This window comes from Chinchilla lanigera, unplaced genomic scaffold, assembly GCF_000276665.1.
Source record: "Chinchilla lanigera isolate Chin_1 unplaced genomic scaffold, ChiLan1.0 scaffold00037, whole genome shotgun sequence".
Classification (NCBI taxonomy): Eukaryota; Metazoa; Chordata; class Mammalia; order Rodentia; family Chinchillidae; genus Chinchilla; species Chinchilla lanigera.
In genome coordinates this window covers 14132062-14151005 of record NW_004955438.1, presented here as the reverse complement: position 1 = coordinate 14151005, position 18944 = coordinate 14132062, and the positions used below count along the sequence as shown (strand labels likewise).

General features: G+C 45.0%; 1 protein-coding gene across 4 annotated transcripts in view; it reads left to right on the top strand.

Moving 5' to 3' along the window:
• The first annotated feature begins 6361 nt into the window (after positions 1-6361).
• The window catches only part of Fbln5 (fibulin 5), a 70718-nt gene continuing 58135 nt past the window's right edge, over positions 6362-18944 (top strand). Inside the window, exons 1-4 of one of the 4 annotated variants that reach the window (XM_005390311.2) lie at positions 6362-6738; positions 10589-10643; positions 12410-12458; positions 14641-14895. In XM_005390311.2, coding sequence (XP_005390368.1) covers positions 6722-6738; positions 10589-10643; positions 12410-12458; positions 14641-14895 — 376 coding nt within the window. In that variant the 5' untranslated portion in view covers positions 6362-6721. Of the gene's footprint in view, positions 6739-6971; positions 7240-10588; positions 10644-12406; positions 12459-14640; positions 14896-18944 lie in introns of those variants that run through there. The other 3 variants (XM_005390310.2, XM_005390309.2, XM_005390308.2) reach the window with 3 other exon arrangements.

Genomic DNA, 18944 nt, shown 5'->3' with positions numbered 1-18944 from the left:
TGGCTCTTCAAGTATAAATTTATATAAGTTAAATTTAAATAAAATTCAAAATTCACTTTATCACCTATAGCCATATTTCAGATAATATATGCATGCAGCTAGATGGTTGCTGCCTTATTGAATGGCACAAATACATAGAACATTTCCATGAAGGTAGAAAGTTCTGCTAGATAGCTCTGGTCTTCACCCTTGATTCAATTCAGCTTTAGTACTTTTACGCAAGAATAGTTAAGAGAAGAGGCCTATATTAGAAGGACTTAGTAGCTGCTAAAAAATATCACTCTGAGCTGCAAAGAGAGTAGTAATGTCTCATCCAAATCACCTCATGGTTTCTTAAAATACAGATTCCTTGGTTATGCCCCACAACCACTGGCTCAGCTATCTGGAGATAGGGCCTGGAGGACCAGATCTTTAGCAAGCATCTCAGCTGGTTCTGATGCACGTTGACCTTTCAAACCACAGTCAGCTCTGTCACATTTGTTCCAACTGCCTATGGATATATGTTAACATCATAATGAGAGGGACTTAGTCAAAAGTCTTCTGCATAGTGGTGACAATTAAATTGATGGTACCAGTGACTAATTTCAAGACAGGAAAGTAGTGAGAGAGAGCAAAGAGGTGAATCAAGCTTTGGGACATGCTTTGGTTAGGAAGAAGGAGAAGGAAAGGGGGTTGGAGAAAATGCCTTCAGAAGGACACAGGAGAAATAGGGATAACTCAGTCATAGTGGCAGGGAGAAGTGAGGAAAAGTTTCACAGACTCTGGATCAAGTAGGGTTAGAGAATAGGACACCATATTTTTCATGTGGAGATCACTAGAAATCCCAAGGAGCACCATTTTGAGTAAATGATCATCAATTTACAGTGTCTAAAGATGTTTAAAAAGTGGAGCTAGCATTAAGTTGCAGACTGGCTGACTTTCACTGCAAAAAAGAATTTTCAGAGGGTGTATGTAAAAGGCATAAAAGGATTGTTAGGTAGAAATTTTAAAGTACTACTGCAGTAAATAGAATACAAGCCCTCAAGAGAGGGAAAGATGCATTATGATATACAGTTGGTATATCTAAGGGATATGGTTAGTGTTTGAGGATTTCTTCAAGATGGGTGGTCTAGGATGTACATTCCTTCTGTTACTGTGGTTCTGGGGTGCTGTGGGATCCTATTAGAGATTCTTTCTAGGCTTTTGCTGTCTTTAACAAAGAACTGGTCAAGGCAACAGCAAAAGGTAGCAAAGTTTAACATTTATTAAAGATAATAGGATAAAAATATGCCTACAGAGTGAATGTGGGTCAATTAGGAGAAGTAAAAGGAAAAAACACCCACATCTTTTTATGACCCATATTTGTAAACATTGTATTGTCTCACTAGTGTGAGAAACTGAATGAATAAATAAGATCCAAAATGTACAATAGATCTCGTGGATTGGGAAGAAACTGTTCAAAAGAAAAGACAAACTATGATGGGGGAAAGGGGAAAGGAAGGAAGGGAAAAAGGAAAAAATATATTTATACGCAAGATAGTTGAGACAGCTATACAGCTAGTTTCCCTTAGTTCATTGAAAAGAAAGTTTTGCGCTAATATTGTTTGAATAGGATATTATTATACCTATACCTTCTACTCTGGATAACTACTATGAAAACAACAATACAGAATATCTTAACTGTTATAACTCTCCTATTAACCTGTTTTGAAGCTTTGTTTTATTGTTATTTTTATTTTGTTCTCTTTAAAATAAAAAAAAAAGTAAAAGAAGTATACTCTACAGAGTGCAGAGCAGGCCACTGAAAGAATTTACAGTGGCAGCAAAGTTAATGGCTGCCACCTTTTATATGCCCCATTCTAACATAAGATTTAAGCCATCCTATCAAAAACTGTCTTGATCTTGTGCCAGAAGAACTGATGATAGCATTTTCTGATTGGTCCCAGATGCAGAGTTCAGGTATTTGTGTCCTGGATCTCCGTGACTGTTAGGTCGTGTGCACTTGCCCAGCCGGTTGCCACACCCTAATCTCCTGCCTCACTACTGTCTGTCAGGTTACCCATGGAAGGCTATGTTAGAATGCAAACAATTTACATGTGTTTGAAGTTGAGAGCTCCTGCCTACTAATATTGCTACTTCCTTGAGGATGGAGGTCTGTGGGAAGAAGAGCCATTTACACTGAAAACAGTGGTCTATTTCCAAGTGAAAAAGGCCAGTTTGCAGGCATAAAAGATTTGCCAGTGGTTATTGTGTCTTGGGAGAAGAGAGGGAGAAAAATAAATTCAAACAGGATTTGTGTCCTGAAGCTATTGTTTTTCTTAAAAGTACAGCTTTAAAGTTCCAATTTTTCTTGTCTCCTTTTTATCTACTTTTATTCTTCAATCTTACCTCCTGATGAGGACTGAGCTAGATTGTAGAGGGGGGACTAGATGAGGAGGTGGCTGAGACACGAAGTCTAATGGAGGGAAAAGGAGAGAGGAAGCCTCCGGGGGCATCAGGAACAGTAGAAATTCCCACACCTCCACCAGGGAAAGCTGTGTGGAGTGGAGCCTGCCCGCCACTGAACTCAGATGGAAGCTGTTATTTTAGTTTTCTGGTTCTTTGGGCCAAGTTTGAATAATACATGCATTGAAAGGGTTTAAGAAAAAGAGACAACACTGATGGAAGGGCCCCTGTTCTGCAGTGCTCCTGGGGAACTAAAACTATAGCAGCAGACCAGGTAGGTAAAGGGTAAGACAGAGAGAGCAAAGCTTGGTAAACTGGAAGGAATGAGGTCCCCAAAACGAGATGGACTTTGGCTGGAGCTTGGACTGTTTATTGTCTTATCACTCAGGACACATTTCTTCATCTGCAAAATGGTGCATTTCCAATTCCTCAGGATTATTTGGGGGATCAGAGAAGGATGTGTAGACTCTAGCACCATGACAAACATCCAGTGACATCACTGTCCCTGCTTTGCATTTGTTCTACAAAAACATAGTGATGTAATTCTTTTTTGGACAGTGAAAAATAATTGCAATATTAAAAGTCTAGTATATCATTAAATACATAATTTTGTGACTTCCCCCACCTGCCATGTCACTTGGAAAAATTGCCCATTTGTCTTTGGACCCCATGATGTAGTGAGAAAATTGAGCGTCTCTGAAACCATCAAGGGTCCCTTCAGCAAATGGTTTCTTCTACACTTATGCTGTAATTTGCATTTGTGAAGTTGTCTTATGTTTGTGATTGTATTTGATTTTGATGACAGAAAGTGGCATGGATATTGAGATCCCTAGTTTGCAACTGAAAAGAAGAAAACATGCCTAGAAAAAGAAGCTGTGGTCTCTAGAACCATAGAGGTCATTCAGGAGTTCATGCCAAAGGACCCTCCTCTTTTAAAAAATAGACTTGCTTGATCAAGGAATACTGTAGATAACATGCAACTTGACATTAGCAGGACATTTGTTAGTGGACCAGGGGAGCTTCTCAGAAGCAGGAAGCCTGTCATGGAAGAGGGAGTGGCCTGTGGTTGCAGAAGGGGGGAATTAGGGCCCAGGGGAAGGTGCACTGAGGGAAGCAGACTTGGGTTCAGCTCATGACACGAATGTTTGTGCTACTTTGTGAGATTGTGATTGCTCTGGGGAAGTGGATAATGTACTACTGAGTAAATATATTTAGTGTAAGAAATGGGATTTTGGACACAGTGACAATCATGAGGATACTAACACATTTCATTCCCACAACCACCCTGAGAGGCAGATATTTTTTCCATCTTACAGATGAGAAAACCAAGATGTGAAGAGATTATATTACTTGCCCAGTTACCCAAATGGTAAGTGGCAAAAGCAAGACTCAAGCCCCCATTTTATGGCAACTCTTATTTCCCCCACCATCTAACCCCAAAATTTTAAGACAGAGATAGTCCCTAGTCCAAGAGGGTCCCTGGACAATTTTTATTTCAAAGTCTTCAATTTGCTCATGTAGAAAACAGGCATATTGGTTTGCTCTCCCTTCCTATCCTGCAGCAAGGTTGATAGTACCCATGAAACAATTGGACAAAGTAATTTAAAAGTCCCTCTGCCCCAACATAATATATTTGTAAATTAACTTAATCTCATATTTTGAAAAGCTAGCACACATACATGGTACAAAATTGAAATTACACCAAATAATGAGCAGCAAAAGAAAATTCCTCCCCCCGCAACATCTGTTCTCCAGGTCCCTACCCTTCCTAGGAGACCGTTATGGACTGACTATTTTGTTCCCCTAAAATGCATATGTTGTAATCCTAATCCCCAGTAGGATGATATCAGGAGGTGGGGCCTTTAGCTGGGGATTAAATCATGAGGGTGGAGCCCTTACAAACAGGATTAAGGTCCTCGAAAAGGAGACCTCAATTTCCTTCTTTCAACCTCATAGGGACGTAATGAGAAGAAGGCCACCTACAACCTGGAGGAGGCCCTCACCAGGCCCTGCCTGTGCTGGTATCCTGACCTTTTGGAATTCCAGGCTCCAGAAGTGTGAGAAATAAATGTTTGTGAGTTTAGCCACCCAGCCTATGATAATTAATTATAGTCATCTGAGCTGACTAAGATGAACAATGCAATGGTTTTTGTGTATCTTTCAGTAGATGTCTTTTCCACGCACAAACAACAATTTGCTTATCTGTGTTTTCCAAAGCAAATGGTATGTGCTTTATGCACAGTTCCACCTCTGACTTTTCACACTTACAGCTTTAACTGATATATGACACTTTTTACACTATTAGATTAATCTCTGTGAAATAACCAAGATACCACTTTTGACCTGTAAAATAAATTGGAAATCCGTCCATATTTGCATAAAGAACCTCTTCGGTCTTTTCTCCATGGCTATACACAAGATTTCAGGAATCCCAGATCTACACATGATCTGTAAAAAGCACCCTGATTAATAAATAAGATATTATTGGCACCTGGAAGACCCTGTGTGTCCCCTCTCAGTGACTACCTCACTTCACATTCTATATAAAGAGAATTAACCCATATGTGCCTCTGTGTCTAACTTTTTAGAAAATGGCTGCACCTTATTGTCCATGTTGAAATTTAACTCTACTGTGCCTTATTGCTAGACCCTAAGCCTATAGTCTTTCGCTACTACAAGCAATGGGAAGGACGAACAGCTTTATAAATAAAATGTAGTTTAAACTTTGTTTTACTATGGAAAATTCAAACACACACAAAGTAAATGGAATAGTTTAACGAACACTCAGCAACTATCGGCATTCTGCTCTTGTTCAGCCTAATGCATTTGTAGAGTAGGCTCCTACTTGTTTAACCCTCCCCTCAAAAAGTCCTTTGAGAAGGCTGTATGTAGAGTAGGCTCCTACTTGTTTAACCCTCCCCCAAAAAAGTCCTTTGAGAAGGCTGTATGTAGAGTAGGCTCCTACTTGTTTAACCCTCCCCCAAAAAAGTCCTTTGAGAAGGCTGTATCCAATATGTAGACCTAGAGGCTCAACGGCATCAGTGAATAGCTGTGTGGATCATGGGAAAGTTACCTAACCTCTCTTATCCCCGCCTCTAAGGCAGTGGAGGTAATTCCTACTGCAGGGAATACTGGCCAGGAGAGAACATCCTGTGTGCTTTTTCAGCTGTAGCTAGGGACTTTGAGGGATCCAGGAGAAGATACAGGAAGAAAGGGGGGTTCGGACTATAGCCAGCCCGATTACGTCTTTTATAGACTAGCCTCTTTAGTATGATGTCGTTTGACAGAGCGGTCCCAACGCTGAAGAAAGAAAAAGGAACAGTTTGGAGCCACCAATACAGTCAGCGTAAAGGACTTAGCCCAGGGCTCACGTGTTATCCTTCATTATTCTGCCTTTTCCATTTATCTTTTTCAAATCAGTTTCCTACTTGTCAAAATCACTTTCAAGCCAAGGGACACTTTTAATTTAAGCAAGAAATGCCAGGGAGCATGAGGAGACCGGAGCAGAGAAAGGATGCCCTCGTTACGATCGATCGAAAGCCTTCCTATCAGGAGACTCCAGCCTCCCGTCCTCTTATGGCCCCACCCCTGCCCCTGGGCGACCAGAAGTCCCCTGTCACCTGCCCCCAGCCTCGGCTCAGTGGACTGCGATTTTCCAGTCATTTCTATTTTTCTGTCCCCTGCAGCTGTACCTGTCATGAGTTCAGGTCACTCTAGTCCCAGTACTGACGGCTCCTCCTTGCGTCCAGGGGCCAGTTAGGGAGTGCGAGCGCCCTACCCCTCCCCTGTACCCCACCCGGGGTGGGGAGGTCGGGGGTCTGTGCCCTTCCACCCTGCCCACCCTGCACTTGCCTGCCCAGCTCCTGCAGCCAACGTGCTCGCTGCCGAGGGCGTCAGGACCGGGCTCCCCTCCCGGCGCAGAGCACATGGCCCTGGCAGACGCCCCAAGATTGTTGTGAGGAGTCTAGCCAGTTGGTGAGCGCTGTAATCTGAACCAGCTGTGTCCAGACTGAGGCCCCATTTGCATTGTTTAACATACTTAGAAAATGAAGTGTTCATTTTTAACATTCCTCCTCCAATTGGTTTAATGCTGAATTACTGAAGAGGGCTAAGCGAAACCAGGTGCTTCCGCGAGGGCTGTGCAGCGGCTCTAAGCACCCGGCTCTCCCCAGCCCTCGCCTCTGCTCGCTGCCTGGAACAGGGTCCCCGGGAGCCCCGCCGGCCAGCGGAGCTCCTCTGCGCGTCCCGCCGCCAGCTCCTTCTTTCCCGCTGCCTCTTCTCCCCGCGCATCTTGGACATGCCAGGATTAAGAAGGTAGGTTCTTCTCGGCAGGGTCTGGAAATCTTACCAAAACCCTGGTGGGTGGAAAATGTCTATGGCTGCGATTCAGGCGATGTCAGGGTATTGGAAAAGGCATTGCTAGTGATGCAATGACATTGTTAATTATAAAAAGCTGCGCCTTTGTAATTTCCATCTTGAAGTTTCTTTTGAGAGTTGGGATTTTCTAACAGTTTCAGAAGTCAGCATCAGAGAGAGAGAGAGAGAGAGAGAGAGGACCCAGAGAGCGGTCTGAAGAGAATCCAGTGCTTTATTCCTCTTTTTGGAAAGGACGTCAACTTTGTACACAGGTTTTTTTAAAAAATACATTTTTTAAATTTGGGAGATGGAGTATTAGCAACTGCTTTGCTGCAACGGCTGCTGGGCAAGCTGAACTCGTGGGCTGGATTTACTCTATGTCTGTGTGGGATTCACCGAGGGCATGGGACCCAGAAGTTTCGAGCCAATGAAAAGCGGGGACCGCAGACAGAGATACATGTAAGCAAATGTTTTGCTCTTCTTTGCGGAAATTGCAATTCCACTCAAGTAATCCTTAAACATTGCAGAACTTTATCTACATGACATCTGCGCAGCCTTTATCTTGCAAGAGCTTGGAACACATAGCTGCTTCACACAAATTAACCGTGCGTGGGTGTGTGTGCACGTGTGTATGTGTGTGCGTGTGTGTGCGTGTGTGTGCGCGTGTGCACGTATGCTGAAAACTAAGCTGTAATAATGTTGTCCTAGGTTAGAGACCAATACATCAATGACAGACAGTCCAGATATTTGTTTGATCTTCCCAACTTCCCTTGTATTTTAGGATGGTGCATAAAATGGGGGAACCCACCTGATATAAAGTTTCAGGGACCAGTTTGGAGCATGGACTCCCCTTCCTCCCCAGTACTAACTATAGTTTATAGTATTTTTCACATTTTCTAGGGTTTTTCTGACAAAATACAGCTATTTGTGATGTTTTCTAGGGTTTTCCTGATGAGATGCAGTTATCTGCGATGCCGTGGGACCCGCAGTGCCTCAGTATTATTTCATTTTAGAAACACTTCCCAGTAGCCTGGAGCTCATTTGGACCCCAGGACCTAGCCATGGCGCTTCCAGGAGGCTGGGCTTGGGGCTGTCTGTGTCCAAGGGGAATGGGGGAGAAGGCGTAGGGGCAGAGCCAGGGTTAGCACGCCCTTTCCACCAGCTCTTGAAGTCCACTGCATGCACTCAGCCTGTTCTCTCTCCAACATAAACGAGACAGGATTTTATAACCATCCAAAAGGAAACTTCATGTGAAGAAACAGGAAAACATTGAAATTCATAATATACAGACTGGAAAATAAATGTTATTGTTCTTTCATTCCTTCCAGATAGAATTCTGGCCCTTGCAAATATCAGAAAGCCCTCGGATTTGGCTCTGCACTTTATAAGGTCAGAGCTGTCTCCAGTGTTACAGAACCTGGCTTGCACAGGCGCTTAGATAACACGAAAACCTGTAGATGCTCAAGGTCTTGCTGCTTTGGACTGGAGACTAGATGGAGGAAGTGGACTTGCATGCACTGGCACCACATTGGGCTCTGTTCTCTCTGGATGTCACCTTAACTCTGGACACTTCAAGTGCCCAGAGTTGCTGCTTCACCTGAGCCAGGTGATATGGGTGTGAGTGAGTTGTGTAATCTGCTGAGTCCCTTTAATTCTGTAAAAGAAGAGATTATAAAGTGATGGTGCACCTTGGCAGTAACAGGCTGCCCGTCCAGCCTGGTCCCCAGGTCTACTGCCTATTGAAGAAACCTTCAAGGTGGCTTCCCCCAGGAAGTCTCCCCTTACTGCCCTGTAACTACCCCCAGCCTAGCTGTCATGGCACGTAGGGGTATTCTAGCAGTGCTCTTACCAAAGTGTGTAGACCTTGATTCCTGCCACTCCCCAAACCGCTAAGATGGTAGTGATTTGGGCATAGTTTTATAGCTCTTCTTCCTCATGCTATGCCACAAATAAGAGCTGCTCAGCTGAACTGATATTAAATCAAATAATAATAGCACTTGGTCAAGCTCTGCATTTGCATAGATTTTGTATTTTTTGACATCTTAACATTTTTAAGTGTGCAGTTCAGTAGTGTTGTATCCATTCACTTTGCTAAACAACCAATCTCTAAAACTCTTTTCATCTTGCAAAACTGAAACTCTGTGCCAGTGAACCAATAATTTCCCCTTCCTGCTTTCTTTTTGACCGCCATCCCGCTTTCTGTCTTTGGTGTTTTTGACAATCCCGGGTGCTATGGGTGAGTGGAATTCTACAATGTTTGGTCGTTTTTCTGAGTAGCTTATTTCACTTAGCTTAATATCCCAAAGGTTTGTCTATGCTGTGTCATGTTTCAGAATTTCCTTCCTATTAAAACCTGAATAATACATGTGTATTCATACGATTTGTTTAGCCATTCATTCATCAGCGGACATTCACACTGGGTCAGTCCTTTGGCTACTGTGAATACTGGTGCTGTGCTCACAGGTGCACAAATATCCCTTCCACCTCTTGTTTTCAGTTCTTCTGGCTGTGTTCCCGGAAGTAGACTCACTAGATCATGCAGTGATTTTAATGGTTAATTTTGGAGGGAACTGTCACCCTGGTTTCCACCATGGGTTACATTTCCACCAACCGTGCACAGGGCTTCCAGTGTCAGTGGCACATCTTTCCCATCACTTGTTATTTTTTATGTTTTTTTTTTTTAAATAGTCACTTTCATGAAGGTGAGGTGGTATAGGCTGTGTTTTGGAAGGGTCTCAGCGACCACAGCACTACTGATAGAAGCTTGGGAGTGGTGAGGGGCTGAATCACAGGTAGGCGCAGAGAGGCTTAGAGGCAGCACAGGCCTGACTCAGAGCCGGCTCCTCCTCCTGTCTCCCACTCTGTCCTCTCTCTGGGCAGTGCGGCTTCCTAGTCCCCACCTCCACCAGGATCTGAGGCCGCATTCTAGGGCTGGCAATGGGGAGCAGGGCCATCTGGTGACTGGGGATTCTTACCTGTGTGGGCCCAGGGCTCATAACTCAGGAGAAGTGACTTTCTGTGACCCTGTGCTTCAGTAGAACTCAGAGTTCCCAGTTTCCCTCATGCTCACATTTTCCACTTTCCATGGCTCGGGCTTGATGGCTTGTTTGCTTTGTACTTGCTTCAGAATAGAGATGCTCAAAGATCAGCTGGTCTCCTGCCCAAGGAGGAAAGACCCAGAAAACAGGCCAGAGCCTTGTGCATCCCACAGAGTTGGGTTTGGACTTTTTTGAGTGGCAAAACCCTTTATTAAAAAAAATGTGACCTAGGGGCTGGGGATTTAGCTCAGCGGCACAGCACCTGCCTGGCAAGCGTGAGGTCGTGAGTTTGATTCCTGGTACCCGAAAAAAATTTAAAAAATTAAAAAATTTAAAAAATGTGACCTAGAAGAGAAACATCTCTGTCAGGCATGGTTAGGGTATCTGGAAGGGTGCTTGTCTTCTCTACAGTATACCCTGTCCCACCACGAACACATGGTGAAGCTACCATTAAAAATGCAGGACAGGCCCAGTGTGGTGGTACATACTTATAATCCTGGAATTCTAGGAGGCTAATGCAGGAGAGTAGCAAGTTTAAGTGCAGCCTGGGCAATTCAGTGACTTAGACTCTGTCTCAAAATAAAAAATTAAGGCTGGGGATGTAGGCCAGTGTGAAGGCTCTGGATTCAATCTCCAGTCACACACACACACACACACGCACACATGCACACGCACATGCACACATGCACGAACATGATAACATGAGATCCATGCTGCCCGCCAAACTCAAATATGCCTTGGGATTTACATTTAGTTTCTCACCTTCGCAGGCTACTCACCGTTACCTTTCTGGCTCTCTGTCTTCCAAGTCCTGGGAATGCACAGGTAAGATTTTGTTTTAAGCTATCTAGAACGTGTTTTAAAAACTAGAATGAGGGAGTCTGGCCACCCTTTAGAATCGCAGGGTTGTAGAGGTGGGAGGGACTTGACCTAATCGGAGCTCTTCCTTGTATAGAGGTGATAGCGGAGGCTCGGGAAAGTGGAAACTGGCCCAGGTGAAGTCGTTTCTAAGTGGCAGGGCTGGACATGTAACTCAGCACCTTGATTTCCAGTTAGAAACTTATTAGATCCTGCTGCCCCCTTTGTGTCCCTCAGGGGACTCAATTCATCTTCAATCATAAAAATTAAAATGTGCTGTCATGTTTCTGGATGATAGTGCCCCTGGTCTCCCTGCATATGCATCCCGCAGGTCTGGGTGTCCCCAGGTCGACGTCTCCTGTGGAAGCAAGTAAAGCAAGGAAGTGAAGGTTATCCAGATATCCCACAATGCAGAGGGACTGGAGAGCACCCTTGGGCTGGGACCCCTGTTGGAGCCCCATTGAAAGCAAGGGACAGATGAGGTTAGGCTCAGTATAAAGGTTAGCCCTTGAGAACTGTGGGCAGAATATTGGGAAGAATAACAAAGAATTTTCTGTCTCAGAGGGACTTTGGAGTCTTCAAATCCTGTTTTGTGAGGAGCAGATGAAGATGTCTAGGCCAGGGAGGGCAGTGTCATAGGATGGTGTTTGCCATACTAGCACATATGGTAACACATTTGGTCTTTATCCCTTAGGAGGAAATACTATTATTCCCATTTTACAGATGGGAAGACTGAGACATAGAAAACTTATGCAATGAGTAGGGGCTAGATTGGGAATTTTAAGCCAGGTCGACCACTGCCCTGAACCCACTCTAGCACTGAGTTGCAGAGCAGGGCTGGATCCTGCTTTATCCCACAGCCTTCTGCCTCTTCTGTTCCTGGGACTCTTGAACCTCTCCAGCAGTATAGACCAAATCCATTATCTCTATCATCAACCACAGCTCAGGGATCCCAACCACTGAAGCTGGAGGAAGACAAAGGGATAACAGCTGTGTCCCGCAGTCACAGACACTGAGCTCATTCCTATGAAATGCCAGGCTTCAGGGCCTTCTTAAGGGCTCTTTGACTGTCCGCCCTCCAGACATCTTTTTAAAAGTGTATAAAATATAGCTGTAGTTAATTGTGTAAAGCCCAAAACCCTGGAGGGTTGTAAGATCTCCCTCTTTCTGGAAGCATCTTTATGTAATTGTCCTGTTGAGATTAAACCTCCCTGGCCCTAGCTAGAAAACTGACTTCACCTGCAGGTAGCTATTATTGTATGTCCAGGACTGAGAATCAGAGAGAGGATTTCACAGGGGACAAAGTATTTCATCGGGTACAAAGCAGCAGAGGTTAAACTGGACCTAAAGAAAGAATCTTTGCCCTTGAAACTTGCCCTTTCCATCCCCAGAGAGGGGATGAACGTGAGCTACGTTGTACATATCCGATGTCATCATTGCTGCTGTTCCTATTTAGGGCATCAAAAGGCCCAGCTACTACCTGCTCAAAGTGGGGCTTAGGCAGCAGGAGCTCAGGGAGTTTAAAAAAGCAACACTAAGTAAGTGTAAGTGCATGATTGTGAGAAATTTGAAGAGAAGAACAAATATGATTATAATACAGGTGCTGGCATTATGAATGCCTTTTTTCTTTACTCCATTGTTCAAACTTTCTGAAATGTAGCAGTGATACTTTTAGAATAAAGAAACAAGTGCAATGACCTTTCGTGTTTCTTTTCTCTCCTTCCCTGTAGCAGCAGTGCACTAACGGCTTTGACCTGGATCGCCAGACAGGACAGTGTTTAGGTATGAGCCATGCAGATCCCTTGCTGGGGTGGGACGTTTGATGACAGCCCAATCACAGGGCCATTTGTTCCTTGGCTATTGTCCACTACTGTCAAATCTTTATTCTTCCCATGGAAGAACAAGGGTGAGATGAAGGGATTGAGACCAATGATGCCCTTTTATTGATCACCTTGTTTGTGCTGAGCACCGGACTAAGCACTGTGAGAGGTCAGAGAATGGATCCTGTCCCCAGTGAACCTGAAGGTCCTGTTTCCTTGCTGGCTGTCAGCTGAGGGTCTCTGAAGCTTCTAGAAGCTGCCTTTATTCCCTGGGTGGCGGCCCCTCCTCTGTCTTCAGAGCCATCACATCTCCTGCTTTGAGTCTCTTCTTTTTCTTTCATAGCATCTCTCTGATCATTTCTGCCTCTTTTACTTTCAAAGACTCATGTGATTGCATTGGGTCTACCTACACAATCTAGGGTAAGCTCCCACTCTCAATACCCAGGACTAGCAACCTGGATAGCATTGCTGCTTTAATTTCCTTCACTAGGTGACAGGTTCCAGGGATGAGGAGCAGCCACTGGGAGGGTGGGACATCTGCTTAGCACACCCTCTAGTGGGGGAGGACTTAGACACAGCGAGCCCTGGCACAGATTGGTGGAATAAAGTCATTGCCAAATAGAAGTCAAAGCAAAAGAGGACAGAGTGACACTTTGTGTGCAGGGTCAAAAAGAGTTATAGAAATCACATGTGATTTGGGCACAGAAGGACGAGTAGCGTCCTGGGAGATGGCATTCCAGCTGGAAAGAACAGCATAAGCAAAGAGCAGGGGTAGGAAGGATGCTTAGAGCACAGAATAGTGTGTTGTTGAGGGAGTGCAGAGTACCTAAGAATAGGTAGCCCCATATTGCTGCTTTGGCTCACACTGGGGAAGTATTTAGCTTTTTAATTATAGGTATTTGATTTAGGCCAAGTCCTTTGTCTTCCCTGAGCTCATGTCAGCCAAGACATGGAGCGGGGAGAGATGGTTTTCAGGATAAAACCCTGCCTGAGGAGTCAGAGCCTACACTTGGATTTAAAGTACAGCACTTTGATTTGAGGCGGTGCCCAGGCACAGCGAGGGAGGGGCCGCAACCTCCTTTCCTGGTTCATCAATTTTAACTTGAGAACAGGCAGGTGCGTTCTGAGCCTCAACATTCCTCTTTCCTGAGGTGGGAGTTGCTATGAGTTTCTCAGCAGAGGTGAGATGGTGGGATAAGCTGTCAGGATCCAGGCCTCTTCTTCCCCGCAGCCTCTGGCCCACATGACCGGCACATGGAGCCAGGCTTGCTGCTCAATGGAGCCAGATTTCAGCCTCTCCTATCTCTCCCTAGCAAAGCCACTTCTCCCTTTTTAGGTACAGATAGCAGAGCACAGCCTGGCTGTACATAGGCCCAGTGCTGGCCCAGTGTGAGCAGAAGTAAGACCTTGTAACTGCTTATAGTCCCAACGCTCTGGGAGGCTGAGATGAGAGGATCGCTAGTTCAAGCCCAGCCTAGGCAGTTTAGGGGCTTGGTGTCTGAAATTAAAAAAAATTAAAAAGGTTTGGCGTATAGCTCAGTGGAAAGGCCCTGGGTTTAATCCTTAGTACCAGAAAAGAAAAACAAACCCTGCTTTCTTAGCAAGTTACTAGCTCTCTGCCACATACTGGCTTACATGATGCAAAGGTCTCGTTATCCCCTTCCCATTTGTTTTCAGAGTGTAGTATGTACAAATAAGATTACTGGATGTGTCTTTACCTCCACAGCTAACCCCTCTTTATCTTAATAGCTATATTCTTATTTTTACTGTCACCTTTTATTTATAGTAGTTAGTGTATTCCTCAGTTGCTATACTCTTGTAAGATTTTAAAAATACATTTGCTTGGCTTTCCAATATGGGTTCATCTAAAGAAAAGGATGAAACAAATGATAGCACAGGGTTTTGTGATGTGCCCAAAATCATGATAGTGGTATTTCAATGGCTGGTGTTTTGGTTACACAGATCCCTTTGGTTCAGTTCAGCCAATGTTTAGGAGCGCCTGCCTGCCATGAGCCAGCACCAGCCAGAGCAGAGGCTGGCGGGTGTGTGCGGGTGTGTTGCCCTGGGTACCAAGCTCTGCTTATCTGTGTGCAAGCTCAGCGTGGTCAGGGGCACTAATGCTCAGCTTTCTGTGGCCTCTGCAGATGTTGACGAATGCCGGACCATCCCCGAGGCCTGCCGAGGAGACATGATGTGTGTCAACCAGAACGGCGGGTATTTGTGCATCCCCCGAACAAATCCAGTGTATCGAGGGCCCTACTCGAATCCCTATTCAACCCCCTACTCAGGTCCATACCCAGCAGCTGCCCCACCAGTATCAGCTTCAAACTACCCCACAATTTCAAGGCCTGTTGTCTGCCGCTTTGGATACCAGATGGATGAAAGCAACCAGTGTGTGGGTGAGTAGCCTTGTCTTTCCTCCCTCCCCATTGTGCTGGTGAAGGCGCTGTCTGAATCCACACATCTACCCCATGGGTGTTAGCTGCCGTGCAACGTACCAGTGGGACAGTGGCCTCCTGTCTACACACTTCCTTCATCTTGCAGCCCAAGTCTCTGGTCCTCTCCTGCCTTATGAGATGAGTTTGCTGCTTCCTTTCCAGTTCTCCAGAAAATGAATTCGTTTTTTCTTTCTTTTCTTTCTTTCTATGTTTCTATTTCATATCATCTCTCTATTTACCTACTTCGCTCAGATTTTCTCAGCTAAATAGCAAATCCATCTGTCTGGTCAAACTTGGTAAGTGAATCCCAGAGAGATCTAGAAAGGTCCAGACCTCTGTCTCCGGAGGTGGAGTGGAGCTTGTATTCCCGTGGGAGCCTTGAGGGCCTGTAACACCGACTGTTCTAGAAAAGGGTGGGTTCCTAGCCAGGGAGCCAGGGTTCTTAGGCCACAAGGAACCTCATGGCTGGGACCTCTGGGAAGAAGTGGGCACCATATGCCATGAGCCACTGAGGGGTTGTAAAGGGTGACCAGTGCCCTAGAGTGCTTTAGGCTGTATTGACCAGTGTGGCCTAAGGAGAGCTCCATGGGATCCTTCTTGAGCCCTTTGGCTGTGGTAAGATCAGAACCTTGGAGATATCTGCAGCTTTGGGAGATGGTCCAGGTTGAAGGTTCCCAACTTTTCTGATCTTGCAACCCATCTGCCAAATCTTTTTTAACCTACCCTAGATCCCTATTTTGTGCATATTTATAAGTGGCATGCATATCCTGTTATACGGTTTGAGTAATATAAGGCACCCATAATAGACAGTTTAAAGGAATGTGAGAAACATAAATATAAACTGAAGTTAGTGTGGGAGACCATTGGTTCTCTTGGTGGAATTTTGTTGGCTTCAGAACTCCAGGATGTTGGATATAACCAGCAGTTATAAAGACTGTTGATGATAACTTCTTTTATATGTTTAGGCACATGCATGTGCATCTTCATTTGAATACATTTAAATAACATGCAAACAAATGTCCTTTAGACATCAGGGAAAATTGGATTCACTTGAACCCAAAGTTTTTGCATTCTTACTAGTTTCAAAGGGTGTGGTTGTGTGTGCAGACATGTGAGGATGAGAGAGCAGACAGACAGAGACAGAGACAGAGACAGACACATAGACTGAATATGATGGGGAAGCTGTTATGTCTACCTTGAAGGGTGACGTGTACCAGGGGAAAGAGCATGGGACCCAATCAAGCCACACCCCTGCAGTTTTGGGGGCCAACATAGTACCATACTTCCTTATAATACACAGCACAATAGTCCATTGTAATCAGAAGGACCTTTTAACAATCTTCAACTTCAGTCTCTTCATTTTATGAAAAGGGCAATGTGGACGCCAACTAGTTAGCCAACTGCACAGATTGGCTGTGAGTCCAACTGTCCTAACTGCCAGGCAACATTGTCCTAACTGAATGGCATGACCTCTCCCATTTGAAAGAAACTCTGATATCAAAAGGAAATGCAGAGGTAGACAGAGGGGGGAGCAATGCTGTACTTTCAGGGGATGTCACACGGGGGCCACCTAATCAGAGTCACCAGTCCCTCATGTTCCTATGTAGAACTGAGGAACAGAGCATGATACGCTATGGAGGTACTCCAGTTTTGGGGGAAGGCTCAGCTAGGCATGGTGTAGCACTTCTGGCTGATGTCCCGGGCCATCCCGCCAAAACCCTTGTAGAACAGCAGGCACTGCCTTGGGGCTCCCCAGAGCGCCCTTCCTTTCCACATACCTCATTACAGAATTTCAGGCCTTGCCCTAAGGACGTGGCTGGGAAAACTATTCATCCCCTGATCCCTTGACGTCATACCACTTGAGGCTCTGGACCTGTCACATGGGGGGTGCAGAGCCTTCATAATGGTTGTTTTGTAGGAAGAATAGAATTTAGGCACCCTGCGAGGACTGGCACCAGGCCCATCTATTTCCAAAATGTTCAGCATTATGCATTCTCAAGGTCTGGGTTCTTTCTGACTTCCCCTCACTCCGCCCCATGCTTCCTGACTTTCAGAGGCTTTTCAAATCTAACCACCAGGGTCCTCTCACCATTGAGAGAGATGGCGTCAGGGTCTGAGAACTAGAGAAGGAATGGGAAGGGAAGCGAATCTCTTGCTACCCACGTTCCTTCTAAGCACTAGGGCTGGGCAAGGAGGCTGCAGTGGCTGTAGGGGAGCCAGGAAGTGAGACAGAGGCTATTGGGAAAAGACAGGAAGGTGAGTCTAGAGCGGCTTTCTCTCTACCCCAAGGAAGGGAAGGTGATGTTTCCCAGGCTATAGCTCTGATGTGGAGAAGCAGGGGCTGAGCATTATGTAAGCTGGGGAGAACTGGAGATCATTTCTGAAGCTTTGATTACTCTAGGACGGGAGGAGAGCGTCTCCAAAGGAGCCTTCTCCTTTCCATCAAAACAAAAATAATAATGAGTGACAGTGAATATCAACACATAGTGTTTCTGTGCCAGAAACTGTACAGAATGAATGTCATTAGTCCCCCCCCCCCCCCGCAACCCTCCAAGGTAGAACTGTTATTATTCTTGTGGTACCCATGGGGAAATGAAAGCACAGAGGAGTTTAAAACCTGTGTAAGGTCACACAGAGAATGAGGGGTCAGCCCAGGACTTGAACCACTCAGGCTCTGGATGAGGAAACTGAGGCTCACTGAGGTAAATGTTTCTTCACAAATTCTCAGAGACTCGGTGCTAAAGCCAGTGCTCCTGGCAAATTGTTACATTCTTAAAGAAAACTTTTGTTCTGTAAAATTTTGAACCTGGGCAAAAGTAGAGAGGACATACTGAACATTTACCCACTTATCACCCAAGTTCTTGGCATAATCACAGTCTCATTCTTCTTCACCTTCTATTTAGTGCATTAATTTATAGCAAACCTCCTTCATCCTTAAATCTGAAAGGTAAAGATTCTTTACTAAAACCTCTCAAAATCAATCCCTCAAGTTCTTATTAAACCAACAGAAGTCAATAAGCATCCTTTTTCATTATTAAATATCTGAGTACTATCTAGATTTCCCTGATTGTTTCATAAATGCATTTTCCCCATCAGTTTATTTGAATCAGATCTGAGTAAGATCTGTCATTTGTCTTGATTACCAAGTCTGAACTTGTCACTCCAACTGTCTTGTTTCCCTCACCACTTCTTTGTTAAGGATGCTGAGTTGTCTGGAGAATTTCTCATATGTGAGATTTTGCTGATGGCATCATGGTCGTGGTGTATAACCATGGTCATGGTGTCTCCTTTATGATTCGGTAAACTGGTGATAAGCCTAGACACCTGATCCAGTTCTACTACTTCACAGGTAGCATCCTGGATCTCTTGCCCTCCCCATTGCCACAGTGTGTAAGAATCTGCTTTGAGAAAGCAGAGGGTACCCCTTCCACTGAAACTTACTTTTTCTGTGTCCAAATTAGATTGTGCCCTGGTCCTGTGAGCTGGGCAGAGCTCTGAGTCCCCGAGGACTTCTGATTTCCTTTCCAAGTTCTCTGGTTTGAGTTTTACTTTGTAGGTAACTAGACCTGGCTCCCTCTGGAATAACGTTTGACCTGAGCTTTTAGTCCTTAATCACCTAGATGTAAAACAGGAATATTTGGGACACTTTAACACACAGGGGGAACTAAGACCCAAGAATCACAGCCCATGAGCCAAGAATGTTTTGTGTCTTTAAGAAAACTGGCGGCTTGGCTTGAGAGTGTTCAGCTGCACAAGAGTGATGGCACTCATGCCTGGATGGAATGTGTCACCCAGAGCCTTGACACTTGGGAGGTCTGGATGGGGACCCAGACAGACACTGTTAACCGCCAAAGAAGAAAAAGCTGCTGGAGGGGAATGTCACCAAGCAAGACCCATACAAAAGGTCAAGTCAAATGTGCACAAAGAGTCCCGAGTTGGTCAAGTAGCCTCCTGGGGGAAGGATGGGGTTAGCAGTGTTGGTGCTAACACTATCTACCAAATTCTGGCCA